Raw genomic sequence first — 19662 nt, forward strand, 5'->3', positions numbered from 1 at the left:
TGGGATGGGATGGGATGGGATGGGATGGGATGGGATGGGATGGGATGGGATGGGATGGGATAGAGGTTTAGGTCAAATGTCAATCCTCTAATTCATGACCATAGACAAGATATATAACTTACAAGCTTCCGGCTCTGTAGCGGAGCCGGCTGCCCTAGCCTTCCGGTTGCGCACATTTGGAAGCACTGAGTGTCTCACCTCAAACATTAATGAATATTTTACTTTCCCTTCTGAAGTTTCATGATTCCAGTCACTATTGCTGATGACAAGATGTGTGGTGTTAGCAGAAGACCTAGCTTATCATCCCCTTACTCCACCCCCCAAGATGGCCCTGTGCTAGTTCCCAGCCCTTCCTATAGCTGTCCTCCTAGGGATAGATGACTGTGGCAACATAGGTCTCTAAGCTAGGTAAAGGGAGCTTGGGGTTTGAAGGCTGAGAGTCCACCTGCATGCGTGTAAGCCCCTTCCAAGTGGCAGGTAAACTGTGAGCACACTCTAATGAGGAACTGAGGAATAGTGTATATGTATATCAAGGATATTTTGTGCTTAGTGTTAAAGTTGTATAGTCCGAATGTTTCTGTTTTGATTTTGATTTTAAATCTGTTTACCACCTGATTTAAGAGTATTGTAATTTCTTTTACTTCATCGCAAGTATTGCTGGATTCTGCTTAATTAGATCCAGACTCCATTAGTCCATCAGCGTCAGAACATAGGGATCAAACTGAACTATCAGACTTGATGGCAGATGTCCTTACTGAATCACCTAACCAGCCAGTGATTTTTATTTTATTTTTATTTTTTAGTCCCCCAGTTTCTCCCTCAGTAGGCCAACCTTAAGAACAAAGCCCCGCTGGGTGGTGGTTGCAGTGGTGCATGCCTTTAATCCCAGCACTTGGGTGGCAGAGGCAGGTGGATTTCTGAGTTCAAGGCCAGCCTGGTCTACAGAGTGAGTTCCAGGACATCCCGGGCTATAGAGAGAAACCCTGTTTCAAAAAACAAAAACAAAACAAAACAAAACAAAACAACAACAACAAAAAAACGAAGCCCCTTGCTGCAAGAACCTACCTTATTCTCCAGAGGACCACTTAGGTGTTCAGACTTTGCAGGCAAGGTTGTTAAGTCTGGTTCTGCCACCTAATTAACACTTGTTTATATTAATTAGTTGCCACATGTACAGAAGGCAGTGGTCCATTTTTGAAGTTTCCAGTTACAGACCTAATAAGATCTGGCCTGAAATGGGACTTTGGGAACCTCCCAAGGCAAGGTAACAGCTTCCAAGTCCTCTTTGAGGCATAGACAGCTCTACAGCCACTTTTCCAAAACATCCTTCATTCACTCAGAAGGATGGATGGAACAGGAGGGTATGCACAGGCTCTCTTGAGTTGTTGGTACTCCTTGTCAGGTGTTAAAACAAAGGGGACCATTGTGTTTCTTGGAACTGATCTAAAAGTCTGTGTTTGAGATTAAGATCTAAGGAAATGCATTTCCGTTTAACACCCAGTAGTTTCTGATTGTGAAAAGACTCACAACCTGTACATCGGCGCCGTACATGACTACAGACTCCAGCCTCTTCTGTTGGTTCCTTTAATTAGTAGGAATTAAGTGGAGGCTGCTGCATATTTTGAGAATAAATAACACTGTTTAAATTTAGGCAGCCTTAACCATTAACTTAACCGCTGGATTCTCGCTGCTACATGTCTCCTGAATAGATCAGCATAATCTTAACCAGGACTTAAAAATCCTTCATCCACTCGTTCTCTCTCTCTCTCTCTCTCTCTCTCTCTCTCTCTCTCTCTCTCTCTCTCTCTCTCTCTCTCTCTCNCTCTCTCTCTCTCAGGAACTTAGAACTTGAAGCCCATGGGAGCCTTTGGAGACTTAATGACTTTAATTATGGCAAGAAGTATCTTGTGGTGGGTAGGAGTGCAGCTGGTGGGAGAGCCCTTTCTCAGTGCAGCCGGATGGGAGCTGGCAGAAAGGCAATCATGGGGGAGGGGACTGAGAGGGGTGACTGGGGGGGTGGGGGTGGCCGCAGGGCCTCTGAATTCTGAACTGTGTTTGTGGCTTCAGAGCTTTGATCACTTGCCAGGGAAACCTGGAAGGTCAGGCCAGGCTGCAGCCAAGCCCTGGAATGAGGAGCCAAGTCAGTGGAGCGGGCAACACTATGTCACCGCCCTCACCTCCCACCCTGGAGGAAGTAACCCTATCTGCAACCCCATCCTTTAGTCCTCTTTCTGTGTTGGTCTTCTTTTGAATTGGGGGCTCTAAAGCCTGCAATAAGCCAACAAAATGCCTTCCAAATGTGACTTGGCAAAATCAGATATGCTATATGTACTTTAGAGGAAATCAGGACTGTTTTTTGTTTGTTTTTAATTCTGTGTGTGTCTAGTACAAATTACTCCAGAGCACAGGTGATCTCTCCTGGTGGTTTGTGTCAGGTTTCCCCATTTCTTTTAACATTACCATCACCACCCCCACCTTGTTTCTTGGCACCAAGTTTTTCTCACTGGTTCCCTGTGTGCCCTAGTGTATGACCTCATTTCCTATGGAATGAAAAGTTTCTGTCGGAAAACAGGGCTCTTGGTGAGTGTCTTTGAGCCCCTTTGCCTGGTATGACTCATGCTTTAGGGCACAGGGGCTGTGCAGAATACGCAAGAGCCTGGTGCCTGGGTGGTCACTGCCTAGAGGCAAGTGAAGGAAGGAAAAAGTGAGGAGTGAAGGTTTAAAATTCATTTAGTGATCTCCAGAGTGAAGGGATATACAAGGACCCAATGAGTGGCTGCTTGTACCAGGAAGTCCCACCAAGAGAGAGCTGATGGTGGTGGTAGGTATGGTATGCCCATAGGTCCACTGGTTGATCTCCATTGGTATGAACTGCCCCTACCACAGCCACCACCACTTTCTCCTACATGACCTCACTGGCAGTAGGCACAGGACCCTGTACAACATCAGAAGCTTGTTACTGCCACTCTGCAAGTCTGTAGACTGCAGAAAAGAATGGTGTCTCTCATGTTGGTGTTTAAAAGCTATGAAGCTATGGTTTTTGCAGCCAGTACTCCTAGAGAGCCATGCTCTGTGTCTCAACAGGTCCTGTGCCTTGTTCTCTCTTGCAAGTGGTAGAATAGAGCCCATCAGTCCTCTAGGCCAGAGGAAGGCCAAGGGCACATATCATAAGGCCAAGGGTAGTCATCTGGCTAGCCTTTCCTCATTGGAATTCTATGGAAAGTTCACTTTCCTCCTGAGAGAGAAGGGACATAGCACTCACTTTAAATGTACAGGAATTGTTTTTTTGTTTTGTTTTTGTTTTGTTGTTGTTGTTGTTTGAGAGCTTTGAAATCCAGAGATGTGTGTGTACAAAGCCCAAGGACTAAGAGCCACAGGGAGAGCCACTAGAGTTTAAGACAGGCCAGAAACAACATGTGTACCTTAGAAGTCAAAAGCCTCCTCAGCAGTACAACAGAAGATGGTGCTGATAAGAAGGCGGGTCTTAAAATCTGAAGTGTGAAGACTGCAGATTACAGGGTTCCAAGAAGACATAGCTAAACAGACCAATCATGATTGAAGAGTTGGAGGATCCACAGGATTCCCATTGGTCAGGAGTGGTCTGCAATCAGTGTTGGCAGCAGCAAAGCCAAAGTATGGTGCTTACTACTGAGTGAAACTGATGCTGTATGAGCGCAGCAGGGTACTGTAAAGATGGTTGTTGGAGCCGGGCATGGTGGCGCACACCTTTAATCCCAGCACTTGGGAGGCAGAGGTAGGTGGATTTCTGAGTTTGAGGCCAGCCTGGTCTACAAAGTGAGTTCCAGGACAGCCAGGGCTATACAGAGAAACCCTGTCTTGAAAAACGGGGAAAAAAAAAAAAAAAAGATGGCTGTTGGTCAGGCTGCCCTCTAGTGTGGGAAGCTTTTGAAGATTGGTGCTGCAATATGGAACTGGGTGCAAGGGTTAGATAATGCCATGAGAGGCAAGTTAAGTGAGGTAAAGCTGAGCTCTAGAGGCGCTGCGTGCTGCATCCTGCAGTGGGAAGGACACTCAGAGAACCAATAGGAGGACATGGTAAAAGGGAGCAGGACATGGTAAAAGGGAGCAGGCTGTTGAGTTTGGAAGCAAGGGAGGTAAAAATTTAAGCAGGCCTAAAGAGCAATATAGATCCCTGACTGAGAAAGGTCCTTGTGCTGTGCTGTGGGTAAGACTGGCTGGGTAAGGAGAGCCCTGGGGATAAACTAGTTATGACTCACAAGGTAGTGATAGGGTTGCAACAGTGGAGAAAAATAGTAAGTAGATTTGGAAGTTATAGCTTGGTAAGCAGTTAAATGTAAGGGTGAAACAGCAGACTACAGTTCCCATGTACCACCTTGAGAAGGGAGCCCAAGTTGTAGGGAAGAAAGAATTGCTTTTATTTGGTTTCATTTCTTTGGATTTTTCAAGACAGTGTCTCACCATGCATTGATAAACTCTTTATACCTCTGACTGACTCAGACTTGCAGTGATGCATCTGCCCCGCCTCCTGAGTGCTAGAATGACAGCACCACCACAAGCAACTTAAAACTCCGGATTGAATGAATCATAGGCCCATGGCACCCACATTGTCCTGCTCAAGAAATGGCCCACAAGTGTCTGAGATAATATACTCTGCCCTGCTCTGGAAATAGCTGCAGAAGTTTGGAGAAACCCAATCTGAAGCAGAAAGTTGGTGCCAAGTCAGGGGAAGCAGTCCTTGGGCCTCCAGTACTACAAATTCCCCACTGTCGTCATTTCTGCCCACTTGGGTTAAGCTGCTATCTGTAAGCACATCTGAGAGCTTCGTGAGTGTGTTCACAGGGTGAAGGGAGGAGACCCCAGCACCTTCTCCTTGCTTAAGAAAGAGTGCTTCACTCAGAGGTTATCAGGTACATCATGGTAGATGCTTCCAAAAGGTCCTTGTTTGTGTCTTCCTTGAAGTTCCTATGACACAATAGTTTGGCTATCTTAAATTGTTCGTAGCTGTAACTGTGTAATTGAATGTTTTCATACCAGTAACCACCATTTCTGTTAAGTTGTGGATGTGCGCGTTATTTAGTTATTGGCTACCATAGCAAAATCTCAGTCCTCCCACCTATGAGAGTAAGATAGGAGAGAAGGGTTGATAATCCTCTCATCCAGGCATGCTGCACACCATGGAGCATTGATCCAGACAAAGCCTGCTTCCCAGCAGGGAAGACCTTGGAAGACTTTCTAATGCTGGGTAGTCTGGAGATGCCCAAACATGAATATACTTCACATACATCACAGATAGCTCTAGAGTATGCTGAGCTTCCAGATGAAAGCAGCCAGGAAAACAGGTCATTTTCTTAGATACACTTCGGGAAAAGCCACTCTAGAGACAGGATAAGCAATCTTGTGTTCTTCATCTCTTGCCCTATACCCCTGAACTAAACACCAACCCTTCCTGGTGCTGCCCGTAGGAGTGGTATTGTTCCACAATCATCACATGCAAGTGACATGCTCCATAAGGGCAAAGATCTGTCACTGTCTGCTGTTCAGTGCTATATATGTTCCCAGGACTTAGCACATGTAGTAACTGACTAATAACTACTGTTGAACAGCTAAATTAGTAAATGGTAATGCAAATGAAATTAGACCATTCCTCACTACTATGTTAATTATATTGAGATGGCCTGGGGCCATCTGTTTTGTTAGGCCTTATGGAGTATACAAATGCAACCTATAACATCTACCTTTTGACCCCTAGGAGTCTCTGTTATACACAGAACATGTATAGTACCTGAGTGAAGTGTTTGCCTGTAGGACCACTCAGATATTTTAAGGACAGGTGCCACAGAGAATGTAGCTAGCCCTTGCTTGCCTATGTTGTTCATTTATGTCATCTTACTTTGTCATTAATACAATTGAATAAAATCTAAGAAGCATATTCTGTGAAAATTCTTAATAATCTTCCTGTTTCTTTGGTAGTATTTCTCTATCTTAAGGAAATTGGAATGAAAGTCAAGTTCCATTTAATGTAATAGTAGAAAACAGAAATAGTACAGATATCAAAAATATATGAGAAGGATCCAGGCCTAATGGTGAAGGACAATAATCTCAGATACTTAGGGAGACAAGGTAGGGGACTACAAAGTCAAAACATGCCTGGGCAACTTGGGGAGATCCTGTGTCAAAGTAAAAACAAACAAACAAGCAAACAAAACAAAACAAAACAAAAAACGAAAGAAAGAAAAAGAAAAGAAAGAGCTGGCAATAGATTGCTTACCTAGCACGAGTGAGGCCCTACTATAGCCCTCCAAAAGGAGTAGTCTATGAAGGGACATATCATCATTGGCACACACCTTTAATCCCAGCACTTAGAGACAGAGGCAGGAGGATCCCTTTGAGTGGAAACCAGCCTAGTGTGTACCTAGTAAGTTTCAGGACAGCCAAGGCTACATAGTGAGAGATCTTGTCTCAGAAAAAGCAAAAATTTACAGCATGTGGTACATATTGAGTTGCTTAGGCAGCAGGATCATGAGTTCAAGAGCAGCCTAGGCTACAAAATAATACCCAACAGGGCTGAAGAGATGCGTTCTTCCAGGGGACCTGGGTTTCCGTTCTCAGCACCCTCAGAGGAGCTTACAACTGTCTGTAACTCCAGTTCCAGTTCCCAACACCCTCACAGACATGAATGCAGGTAAAACACTAGTGTAATACAATAGTCACACTTACACACACACACACACACACATGCATGCATACATTGATTGGAACCCTTATATATTAGAACTTCCCATAAGTAGCTGACACACACATCAGCATCAGCTATGGACAGCTCAACTCCTTGTTACCCTATCATCCAGAACTCAGAGCAATGGTTTGTGACTGCCCTCTCCTGTGAACCCTGCTTGCCAGTGACCCTCCCCTGGCCAGGGTCACCAAGCTGTCTTTCCCATCCTTTCTTTCAGGCAGCTTTATCTTGAGAGTTTTTAAAGCATTAAGGGTATAATACTATAATATAAATACTGGTCACAAGACTGGAAATCTTCTACCTAAGTTTTAGATTTGTTTGAAATACAAACAGGCAGGATAAGATTAAAATAAGACTAGATAAAATTGGAAATTATCTAAGAAAATTTGCTCAAAGAATTTGACTCTTCAGGTTTTTAAAATTATGTTGAGTCAGGAGGAAAAGTGTAACCAAGTAATATTCGATGATTTTAAAATAAAATGAAAACTCCATTTTGTAAATAAAGATTACTCGTAGCCTTTTCTTGAGGATTAAGCGACTCAGGATTAATGTGTACTAGACAAGCACTTTACCCCTGCCATCACAGTCTTCTCTGGAGCCATCTCTCAACAGGGTCTCCTCTCATCAGGCCTGATATGTGCAGGAAATACAGATTAATTCAGTAACATACAATTTTTGTTTTGTTTTTTGAGACAAGGTTTCTCTGAGTAGCTCTGGTTGTCGGGGAACTCTGTTGACCAGGCTGGTCCAAAACTCAGAGATTCTTCTGCCTTTGCCTCCTGTGTGCTAGGATTAGTGTGTGCCACCACCAACCAGCTATTTTACATGTTTTGTTTTGTTTTTTAAAGTTTCACATGGTCCAAACTGCCCTCAAACTCTCTATGTTGCTGGGATGACCTTGAACTTTGGAATCCTACTGCCTCTACCTCTCAAATGCTGGAATTACAGGCACCATACCTAGTTTTTTTTTTTTTTTGGGGGGGGGGGGGGGNGGNGTTTNANGATAGGGTTTCTCTGTGTAGTCCTGGCTGTCCTGGAACTCACTCTGTAGACCAGGCTGGCCTCGAACTCAGAAATCCGCCTGCCTCTGCCTCCCAAGTGCTGGGATTAAAGGCGTGCGCCACCACGCCCGGCTCCGTGCCTAGTTTTATGCAGTACTGAGGATCACTTTATATAAAGTGCTAGGGTTTCATGCATAGTTGGCAAATCTACCCACTGTGTTACATCTCCAGCCTCAATAAATATAATTTTAATATAATTCACTGAAAATTAAGCATCCCTCAGCCACAATATTTGCTCTTAGAGTCTGTGCATTAGTGAATTGTAATATAGATGGGATTTAAGCAGTTTATTCTCTACCTGCCTGCCTCACCAAAGAAAGCAAGTATGTTTTAAAGCATCTTCTGTAAGGCTGCAAAATGGAGCCCAGTGTAGAACACATACCTGGCATGGATGAGGCCCAGGGCTCATCCCCCAGCTCTGTGATGTCTGTCCTGAATGGATTGTGCCTCTGGAATGAATGAACATCCATGTTCCTGTGGAACAAGAAATACTGGGAAGCCCAGGAGGCCCTCTGGCTGTGTGTTTCCCTGAGGCACATTCCAGGAAGGCATTCCCTACCCAGGTGCTGCAGTTGCCGCCAGCCTCTCCAGGTGCACCAGCATCAAAGCTGGAGGGACAAGCACTCCCAGTCAGGACATACCTGAACTCACACTCCCAACAGGTACTCTTTGATATGCTGGATCCCTGGCTGAAAGCAGAGTTAAAAACATAAGAGGCCCTCTTTATTTCGTCCTCTAGGAATGGAATTTGTGAAGAAGCCTAGGGTACCACAGGGGCAGAAACACAAGTACCTGCTCAGAAGTCTCTGAGCTGCTGCCCTAGGGAGCTTAATGGAAGAGAACAAACTTTCCACCTTGGCTTCTTGCAGGGCCATGGCTGTTCTGAGGTTGGGACTACAGAGATTCAGTGACTTAAGATACAATGATCGAGCACTTGCTTAGCATAGCAAAGCCTGGGTTTGACCCCCCCGCCCCCCCCTTGCACTATCTAGAAGAAAGAGAGATACTGAACCTCACTTGAGGTCACTAACTGATAAAACAATGAAGTGGTCCTCAGGCGGCTTTCTGATTGTTCAGCCTCAGTTACTTTTTAAGGAAGCTGCCTGTAGGGCAGGGACAAATTCTACAGCACTGTACCCAGGATTCCAGGGTTTCCTAAACTACCAAGGAAAATACTTTATCCCCAATATCACCAAATTTTGACTAGCAGTTCAGGGGATTGGCTTAAAAAGCAACAGGGTGACACTGCCCTCTAGTGGTCCAGTAAAGTATTTACCCATTGGGTTTGTGCACCTGTCAGCACAGATTATTTCTGTGAAAAGAATTTGGATTTATTCTCATACACTTGGGCCCGTGGTGATGTGACGTCAGCACTGGCTGAAATTGCCCATCTTTTAGCATGCTGTTTTGGGAATTTGTTTTGTTTTCCCTGTGTTTTTTTCTTTTTAAGAGTGGCTGTCTCTGTTACAAGAGTTAAAGTCCTAAAAGCAAGGATCAGTCTCGTGTCTCCTCTTCTGAAGACTCAACTCTGTTGTTCACTTAGCTGGAGATAAAATTAGAAAGTTCATTGAGGTGGAGAGGAATCTTTTCTCCCTCCTTACTCCAACAACAAAAAAATTCTATCACTTCTCATTTGTCTTGTCTTGTTCCTCTGACCTCTAGTTTTCCAGCTGATAGGATTATCCAAGTCCCTGAGAGCTTACAGAACTCAGCTTCCTGGGCCTGCCTCCAGCCCCACTGAACCAGTCTCTATGGTTGGAGCCAGGAAATCTGCTTTACAAACTTCCCAAGTGGTTTTTGATGTGTAGCCTAGCTTGGCAGCCAACTGCTCTAAATCCCCACTTATTTTTTTTATAACTCCCCACCCCCCAGTCTCCAGAGGTCTTCATCTTGTGTCACAAATTAAAAGTGACCATTCTGAGATTCATTCAGAAATAGTCAACATGCTATCTTAACTGGATGACATGGAAAGGAAGAAAGGACCACAAGAGACAAACCAAAAGCATTTACTCTGGTTGCCAGGGGCAGCATGTTTATAGCAGAAATACCAAACCGATACCTCTGTGCCGGCTGGGCAGGCTGCCCATCTGTAGTCTTGTTTTTAATGTTCCAGCTAGATTGGGGGTCAGGGAGAGACAGGCTTCTGCAGGAGTCAGTGACTCATTCCTACCCATTCTAAGTCTTCGGGCTCTTAGGAAGAGAGGACAAAGTAGGTGGCATTGTCTCCTGTTTTGCAGATGAGAATGCCAAAGCTTAGGGAAGAGGATCAACTTGCTCAGGGGCACAGACATTGCTTGCTGTCCAGTTCTGCATTCTGAAGCCATGCCTGATTTATAAGGCCAGTGTTGGCAGAGTCAGAGGACAGAGTTGCCAACCTGCTCTTTTCACTCCACCAGGCCAAGAGAGCAGTTCAGCGGGGAGCTACTGCAGTCATCTTTGATGTATCTGAAAATCCAGAAGCCATCGAGCAGGTAAACCACCACTACAGCCAGTCCTACTATCTACTTAAGAGGCATTTGCTTTGGTCATCTTGAGTAGGCACTGTTTTGACACCTTTGTCTCAGGTCCTTTTACTTGTCTGCTGAAGTAATATGCCTGTGTTTGAGTATCAGGTATCATACCTGACAGAGGTATATAGAAAGAAAGTAGTTGTGGGTGGAGAGGTTAGGGATGGGGGACATTTTCAAAGAGTTTCTGGGTTTTGGGGTAGCTCAGCCCATCTTAAAACAAGTATAGCATCCTATCCTTGCCTTTCTGGAAACCCCAAGGCTATAATTCTTAAAGACTTCGAGGATTCCCAAATGGAGATTTAGCATTCTTTTTTTTTTTTTTTTTTTATTTATTTATTTATTTATTTATTTATTATATGTAAGTGCACTGTAGCTGTCTTCAGACACTCCAGAAGAGGGAGTCAGATCTTGTAACGGATGGTTGTGAGCCACCATGTGGTTGCTGGGATTTGAACTCTCGGACCTTTGGAAGAGCAGTTGGGTGCTCTTACCCGCTGAGCCATCTCACCAGCCCGAGATTTAGCATTCTTTTCTTCTTCTCGTGTGTGTGTGTGTGTGTGTGTGTGTGTGTGTGTGTGTGTGTGTGCCCTTGCATGTACAAAACAAGCACTCTACCACTGAGCCACATTCCAAATCCTCTTCTTAAATAAGCATGTCTTTAACTGGTGCCCTCTCTTCTTTGTCAGCTAAACCAAGGCTCAGAAGACCCTCTTAAGAGGCCAGTGGTGTATGTGAAGGGTGCAGATGCTATCAAGCTGATGAACATTGTCAACAAGCAGAAAGTAGCTCGAGCAAGAATCCAGCACCTCCCTCCTCGAGTGAGTGGCAGCCTCTGTGTTGTCCTGTGCTTTTTTTCCTTTGCGCTTTCAGCCTTCTCATCCCTGTATCTACAATGCTGGTGTCATGTAGGTTCCTACAGGGTGAGCTCAACTATGGCACAGGAGAACAGAGAGATTTTCACCCATGTTTCTTTATTTGTAAAAATGTGTAAACACTTATGGAAACAGACACTGTATGCTATAAAGTCTGGTTTCTCCAACCTGGCACAGCCCCTTTTCAGTCATTCTTCTAAGGGACAAGCCGAGAAAGAGGAAGGATGACACCCGGAGCACTTGACTCGCTTTGTTTCTTTCTCTCCATCTGACCTAGAGATGAGAAAAAAACCTATACTTCCTCCTTTCAATCATATAGATTTCTCACTTGAAATTCCCTGATTCACAAATAAGAATGTTAAGAATTACTCAAAACATTAGAAATCACTCAGGCCTCAGACTGACATTTTGGTGACAAGTAGTGGTCAGATGCCTCTTCAGTGTGCTAAAGCAATATTATTGCCCACTAATACTTCACCCCAAGAAAAGAAACCAGGGAAGCATGCAGAACTGATATCTTTTCCTCAATCTTGGACTAAAGCAGTCTAGAAATCTGGGGCTAGTGCCCCGTGTATGTTTACTTTCCTCTCCACAATTAGTGAACTGTTCCCATGTAGGATGATTCTTCCACCTGTACCAAGTATCTGGGTAGCACAGCATCTCACTAGGGTCCTGTTCTCATTGGCTAAATGCATGTCTTAGGTGAAGCAGCTTCAGGTGACAGAAGGCAGTGTTCTGCACAGAAGAGATAAAGACAGCCAGGTGTACCTCAGTTGGTAGAAGGCTTGCCTAGTATCCTCAAAGTGTGAAGGTCATTACCCAGCACTGTATAACCACTGTGGTAGCACAACCATGATCTCAATACTTAGAAGGTGGTGGCTATAGTTAGAAAGCCATGGTCATTTTCAGTTCAGCTAGGTAGAAGACCAACCTAGAATAAATACTGCCTTGCACCCCCTACATCACCCCAAGAAAATAAACAAGGGAAGTTTCCAGAACTGACATGCTGGCTTCTTTTTAAAGGAAAAAGAAACTTTGGTAAATGTGACTCATTGTAGTGGAAGCTGATATTTGTGGAAGCAGTGTACAATTTTCTAAGTTGTTACAAACCATTAAATATATCATTAGTAATCATTGTTCCCTCAAAACACATCACTCCTTTGTATATAACTGTGATTATTTGTGTTTATTCAGAGGGGCTTTTCTACTAGTTATACCAAATGGTGCAGTGTTTTAATGGGAGGCCGAACTCAACAAATGGCTCTCTCAGCTACTAGAAAGCCTTGGGCCACTTTAGCTCCCCCACCCTCATCCTGGCCACACTAAAGGCACCATCACTGTGCATGTGAGCTTCCTACACACTGAGGGACCTGTCCTCATCCTTCTACTCCATTTCCCAATCAGGACTGACAACCATGTGCACACCAGTTAGGCCAAAGAGAACATGGTTCATGGCGTTTGTGTTCTATTCTAGCAACCCACCGAGTACTTTGACATGGGGATTTTCCTGGCCTTCTTCGTCGTGGTCTCCTTGGTCTGCCTCATTCTCCTTGTCAAAATCAAGCTGAAGCAACGTCGTAGTCAGGTAACCCTAGAAGTGACCTGTGAACCCCATTACCCTGTTCCTGGTGACAGCTGGGGAACCAGGTGTAGTGGCACACTCTTAATCCCAGTACTTGGGAGGCAGAGGAAGGTGGGTCTCTGAGTTCAAGGCCAGCTTAGTCTACATAGTGAGTTCCAGTATAATCAAGGCTGTAACACAGAGAAACCCTGTCTCTCAAAACTTAAAAAGAAAAGAAAGTTGGGGATCTGACCAGCCTGTTGTCTATGGCACCCAAGCTATCTCAGTGGCTTGGAGGGTACCAGACCTCAAGTACTGAGCCCTCATGTCAGAAAGAGTGGACTTGTCCACAAAGACATTGAGGGTGTTCCAAACTAGTATTTTGAGGGAAATGTTTAAATAAATGCTGCTTTGGAGCATGAGACCTTGCTCCTTAAGTAGATCTGAGGTTGGTAGAAATACAGTCAGGCTCCTAGGTCTTATGATGAAGTTTGCCTTTGCTGGGTCCATCTGTTAAATGTTGATGAACAGGTAGCTATAGGTAGCACTCTAGCAATCCGGTCACTGTGGCTTACAAGAGAGAAGTACCTATAGGCAGAGGGTGGTGAGAGGGAACTAGACTTTGAGATATGTGGTGGTGTGACATCTTGGGAGAAAGGGCACCTTAGATAGTGACTGTCAAAAGGAGAAGCTTACAATTCTCAGGAGAATTGAGGGGCCACCACCAGCAAGACAGGTCTATGGGCTAGTATTTGTGCACACACAGCGTGTCTGGTGCTGAGCACTCATGTGAATGGTCTTATTTCCCTGGCTTCCTTCAACAAGGAGGGACATTTGACCTAGAGCCTTCTAAAACCCAATGTTGCACAGAATTGAGAAGTATCAGAGACAGGGAATTGCCTTTCCTCTTGAAGGCAAGACTTTATAGTAGAGTCAATGTCATGGGCACTGTTGGGTCTAGGAAATACAGTAGCAACATGAGTTTTGAACAGCTTCTCAGGGATCTCTTTGACCTAAGTGAGATTAGTTTTGTCTGTCCCAGTGTCCTGAGTGCCATGGCCTGGGGTATGCCTACCACTGTTAATGTGTACCAACACTGACCATGCTCTGCCGTGCAGAATTCCATGAACAGGCTGGCTGTGCAGGCTCTGGAGAAGATGGAAACCAGAAAGTTCAACTCCAAGAGCAAGGGGCGCCGGGAAGGAAGCTGTGGGGCCCTGGATACACTTAGCAGCGGCTCCACATCCGACTGTGCCATCTGTCTGGAGAAGTACATTGACGGAGAGGTAGCTGCAGAATCAGGGCCTGCCTTGGGTGGGGAGGGATGTACAGAGGCCCCAAGAGGTGCTGGGGACTACCATGACCATGACTAGAGTTCTCCACAACCTAGATTCAGTGCATAAGCTTCTAAAGGCATTTCTTCCTGGGGCTGGGAAAACACAATACTCTATAGATGGTCTAGCCATGGTACATGGTCAGCCAGGGTAGTAGCACATGCCAGTAGTTTTAGTGCTTGAGAGACTACTCAAAAGGAATGTGAGTTTAAGATCCCGGCTTTGCCAAAATGCACATGGTTGGACAGAAAATATGTAGATGTAAGATCAAGTTGCTTGCTTTGCTTTGAAGAACTGGTTAAGTAATGAGTTTACATGGAAAAAGTCAAGAGATGTGATGTCTTTTGTTTTTTCTTGTAGCTCTTTATTAATAGTTGCAAGTATCAGGAACAGCACAGAACCACCATTCACATATTTTGCTAACTTTATGTCTGTCTCCAAGTGGATAAGTACATACAAAGTGGGGGCAAACTGCCTGAGAGTCCAGGCCTTGGACAGCCCCTGAATAAGATTGCCCCCCTGATGTGTAGATTGCTGGGTGGAAGTGTGTTTGTATACAGGCCTTTGAATGATACGCTTGCATAGACTGTAGGTACAGACTCCTGGGTTCTAACCTAGCCCAGGCAGATTCTTGGTTTGTGAACTTGGCAAGTGACTTCATTCTGTGTCTGCGCTTGTGATACCAACCAGCATACCAGATGCTCACAAAGGCTATTTAGGTGCAAGCAGTCTTTTTTCTTTTAAGATTGATGTATGTATATGAGCATGCACACCTGCGTGCCAGGATCCCATTACAGATGGTTGTAAGTTACCATGTGGTTGCTGGAAATTGAACTCAAGACCTCTGAAAGAGCAGCCACTAAGCCATCTCTCCAACCCTGATACAGGCATTCTAAAGTACCATTTTGGCTATTTATTTTAATATCACTGTATCAGACTGGTGGGAAAAGGAAAGGGAAGGGAAGAGAAAGGAAAAAGAAAGGAAAAGAAAAAGGAAAAGGAAAAGGAAAGGAAAGGGAAGGAAAGGGAAAGGAAAGGGAAAGGAAAGGGAAAGGAAAGGGAAAGGAAAGGAAAAAGGAAAGGAAAGGGAAAAGGAAAAGGAAAGGAAAGGAAAAGGAAAGGAATGGGATAAGAACAAGTCAGGAGGATACGTCAGTTTTCTTTCAAATTGGCTGCTTTCTTTAGAAACAATGTGGCCCTATCAAGTGTTCCTTTTCTACTTGACCTCATTCAATGGTACTTAGAGGCAACCATCCATAGTCCAGTGGTTCTCAGCCTTCCTAATACTGGAATCCTTTAATACAGTTCCTCATGTTGTGCTGACCCCCAACCATAACATAATTTTCATGACTACTAAATAACTGTAAGTTTGCTATTGTTATGAAACATAATATACAAATCTGTATTTTCTGATAATCTTTTGAGGTCTTGACCCATAGGTTGGGAGCCACAGATCTATGCCAATATAGATGGCCTGGGGTGTTTGTTACTCTCCCTGCAACCCCTTTGCTCCCTGGCCTGTGGCTTTGGACTTAGATGTGCCCCCAGTTCCTGGAAAGGAAGCTGCTTCCTTTAGCCCTGATGGCTGTGATTAGGGTAGGTGAATTGGGCAAGTTTACTTCCCCTTATGGGCCATACTTCAAGGGATGAAACCGGCCTTTAGATTTAGGAAAGAGAGTGGGAAGTACCTTGACTTTCCATTTCTGTAACAAATGCTTGTAGTAATAAACAGATAAAGGTTTGTTTAAGCACATAGTTTTAGACTTTTGTTTTATTTTTAATGATTTTATTTGGTTTATGTATATGAGTGCTCTATCTACATGTACACCTGCATGCCAGAAGAGGGCATCAGATCCCGTTACAGATTGTTGTGAGTCACCATGTGGTGGCTGGGAATTGAACTCTGGACCTCTGGAAGAGCAGCCAATGCTCTTAACTTCTGAATGGTCTCTCCAGCCTAGTTTTGGACTTTTAACCCATGCACTTGACCACAATCCTTTATTAGGCTTATAGAGAGGCAGCATATCATAGCAAAAATATGTGATGGCTAGGACTGGAGAGGTGCCTGAGTGGTTATGAGGGCATGCCTATCTTGGAGAGGATCTGACTTCAATTCCCAGTACCCTCTTCTATTCTCCTCAGGCAACTACACTCACATGCACAGATATCAAGCATGCAAACACATAATTCAAAGTAAAAATTAAGGCAGCCATGCAGCCTTGTAAGTCTTGTAATATGCTGCCATGAATTGCCCAGGACAGTGAACCTTCTTCTTTTCTTCTAATTTCTAAGCATGTTTTCTCTCACACTGTAGATTTCCTTGCTCTTTCTACATTTATCTGACTCTAGGCTAGCTTAACTCAAGTGGCATGGCTCTTCCTTCATCCATTGTCCTCTGAGCAACTGATGAGACATACTGCTTGCCTGGCCTGGAAGTTTTCTCTTTATCACTAATAAAATTATCCAGGAGGACACAAGAAGAGGAAGAAAGGGGACCAGGTCCCACTTGGCTCCCTTCCCTTGTACCACTGAGCTAGGAACACTTAGTATCCATCTCACAGCGGGGGACACCAGCACAGTGCACAGGGCCGCCTGTTCCCCGTTGGCTCCACTGAAGGAAACACATGGGTGAGGCTGAAGGCAGAAGTACCCTCTCTCCAGTCCACCCTTCAGTCTGTGTTCTTTCTCTCTCTCTGCAGGAGCTTCGGGTCATCCCTTGTACCCATCGGTTCCACAGGAAGTGTGTAGATCCATGGCTATTGCAGCACCATACCTGTCCCCACTGTCGGCACAACATCATAGGTAACTATTACAGGCCTTGCCACACCCTGACCCTACAAAGTATGACAAGTGTATGATGCATGCTGTTAGGCTCATGAGCAAGCGGAACCAACACAGCATGGTCTTCTGGATCTGCAGATGTGAACCTTAGGTTTTGGAAGTTGTTTGCACAACTCTACGCAGAACCTAGCATTAAGGATCACTTTGAGCTGCAAGTGATGTGGCTCAGTGGTAGACTGTTTACCTAGGATGTGCAAGGCCCTAGGTGTCACAGCCCCCTTAGTCTCCCGCCTCTAAAGAAAATCATCTTATGTTCAAGTTTGAGTTTCCAATTAAATAGGATCGTAGCTGGGTATGGGTATGGTAATGTACACCTGTATACCCAGCACTTGGGAAGTAGAAGCAGAAGTTCAAGGTCATCATTAGCTTTATAGCAAGTTGGAGGCCAGTCTCAGGTACAAGTCTGAGGAAAAAAGAAAAAAAAAAAAAAAACCTCAGCCTCTCACCTGGCCTCCTTAAGCCTAAGGTCCCATCTCTTTAACAGATGACAATAACATTGATTGCCCAGGCCTAGACTACAGGGTTGTTTCCAGGGACATAGGGATGATGAATATGCAATGGTAGTGTTTGCAGCTGCACCCACAGGGCAGCATGGGAGGCACTCTTGTCTTTGTATTTGTTTTGCTCTCTGTAGACTCTGTGTGGGGAGATGGGATAAGAGACAGGTCAGCCTCTACCTGCTCAGCTCAACTTGGAGACGGCTTACAGTGTGGCAGGGTCAAGCATAGACCTCCCCGGCACAGAGCTCCACTTGATGCTTCAGTCTCTCCCCGTTACCTTATTTCCTCCACCTCTTCCAGAACAAAAGGGAAATCCAGGTGCTGTTTGTGTGGAGACGAGCAACCTCACACGTGGTCGGCAGCCAAGAGTGACCCTACCAGTACATTACCCAGGCCGTGTGCATAGGACCAATGCCATCCCAGCCTACCCTACTAGGACAAGTATGGACTCCCATGGCAACCCTGTCACACTGCTAACCATGGATCGGCATGGGGAGCAGAACCTCTATTCTCCACAAACACCCACCTATGTCCGTGGCTACCCACCCCTGCACCTGGACCACACTCTGGCCCCTCATCGCTGCAGCCTGGAACACCGGGCCTACTCACCAGCCCATCCCTTCCGCAGGCCCAAGTTCAGCAGCCGCAGCTTCTCCAAGGCAGCTTGCTTCTCCCAGTATGAGACCATGTACCAACACTACTACTTCCAGGGTCTCAGCTACCCAGAGCAGGAGGGCCAGACAGTACCCAGCATCACACCCAGGGGCCAATCCCGTGCCTTCCCACCAAGTGGTGGCAGCAGCCTGCTCTTCCCCACAATGGTGCATGTGGCCCCTCCAGCCCATGTGGAGAGTGGCAGCACATCTAGCTTCAGTTGCTATCATGGGCACCGTTCTGTGTGTAGTGGCTACCTGGCCGACTGTCCTGGCAGTGATAGCAGCAGCAACAGCTCTGGCCAGTGTCGCTGCTCTTCCAGTGACTCCGTGGTGGACTGCACAGAAGTCAGCAACCAAGGTGTGTATGGGAGCTGTTCAACCTTCCGAAGCTCCCTCAGCAGCGACTATGACCCCTTCATCTACCGCAGCCGGGGGCCTGCTGTGCACCTTGAGGGCTCCCCTCCACCAGAGGAGCTCCCAGCAGCACACACTCAAGGTGCTGGGCGGGGTGAGCCATGGTTAGGCCCTGCCTCTCCCTCAGGGGACCAGCTGTCCACCTGCAGCCTGGAGATGAACTACAGCAGCAACTCCTCGCTGGAACCCAGAGGGCCCAACAGCTCTACCTCAGAAGTGGGGCTCGAGGTTTCTCCTGGGGCCGCCCTGGACCTCAGGAGGACCTGGAAAGGGGGTCCAGAGGGACCATCATGTGCTTGCTGCTTCGAGCCCCAGCCCTCTCCTCTGGGCTCTGGGATAGGAACAACTGCAGGTGGCAGCAGCTTATTCCTGGGTCCTCGGCACCTAGAGGACTGCAACCCTCCAAGTGGGGAGCCACAACTGGGGAGCTCCCAGGGCCTGTATGGTCTTCACTCAGACCATTATCCTAGGACAGATGGGGTGAAATATGAGGGCCTGCCCTGCTGCTTCTATGAAGAGAAGCAGGTGGCCCACAGTGCTGGCAGGGGCAATGGCTGCTACACTGAGGACTATTCAGTGAGTGTACAGTACACACTCACTGAGGAACCCCCACCCAGCTGTTATGCAGGGCCCCGGGACCTGAGCCAGCGCATCCCCATTATTCCAGAGGATGTAGACTGTGACTTGGGCTTGCCCCAAGACTGCCACGGAATGCACAGCCACAGCCCCTGGGGTGGGGCCCTGGGCTTGGATGTTCCCCGACTCCACTGGAGTCTAGGCACAACCCGGGAAGAGGACCAGGCTCCATGTTACCAAGCTGAGGTGCAGCCTGGCTGCTCTCCAGAGGAGGCAGATGCTTCCAGGGCTGGCCTCTCCAGTGCCCCCCAGGACACTCAGGAGTCCCATGCCCTGGCTGCTGAGGCTTCAGGTGAGAACAGATGACAGTAGTATCTGTATAAGGACTCTTGCTTCCTCTGTGCCCTTGGCCTCTGTACCTGATGACTTTCAAACATTGCTTTTCAGTCCTACCCATCCTCAAACCCTCTATCCATGATGTTGGCATCTCCTCCCATCAGATGCTTCATATCCCAAAAGCATATCTCAATTTTTTTTTTTTTTTTTTTTTTTTTTTTTTTTTTTTTTTTTTTTTTTTTTTTTTTTAGAGAAGTTGGGGGGAATTTTCTAATGAATCCTA

At 45.9% G+C, this 19662-nt stretch overlaps 1 protein-coding gene across 1 annotated transcript in view; it reads left to right on the plus strand.

Moving 5' to 3' along the window:
• The window catches only part of Znrf3 (zinc and ring finger 3), a 162009-nt gene that overhangs the window by 137909 nt on the left and 4438 nt on the right, over positions 1-19662 (plus strand). Inside the window, exons 3-8 of the mRNA XM_021210619.2 lie at positions 10176-10250; positions 10976-11107; positions 12636-12746; positions 13841-14008; positions 16756-16858; positions 17698-19395. Of these exons, the coding sequence (XP_021066278.1) occupies positions 10176-10250; positions 10976-11107; positions 12636-12746; positions 13841-14008; positions 16756-16858; positions 17698-19395 (2287 nt within the window). The remainder of the gene's footprint in view (positions 1-10175; positions 10251-10975; positions 11108-12635; positions 12747-13840; positions 14009-16755; positions 16859-17697; positions 19396-19662) is intronic.

Source organism: Mus pahari, chromosome 13 (assembly GCF_900095145.1).
Source record: "Mus pahari chromosome 13, PAHARI_EIJ_v1.1, whole genome shotgun sequence".
NCBI classification, from domain to species: domain Eukaryota; kingdom Metazoa; phylum Chordata; class Mammalia; order Rodentia; family Muridae; genus Mus; species Mus pahari.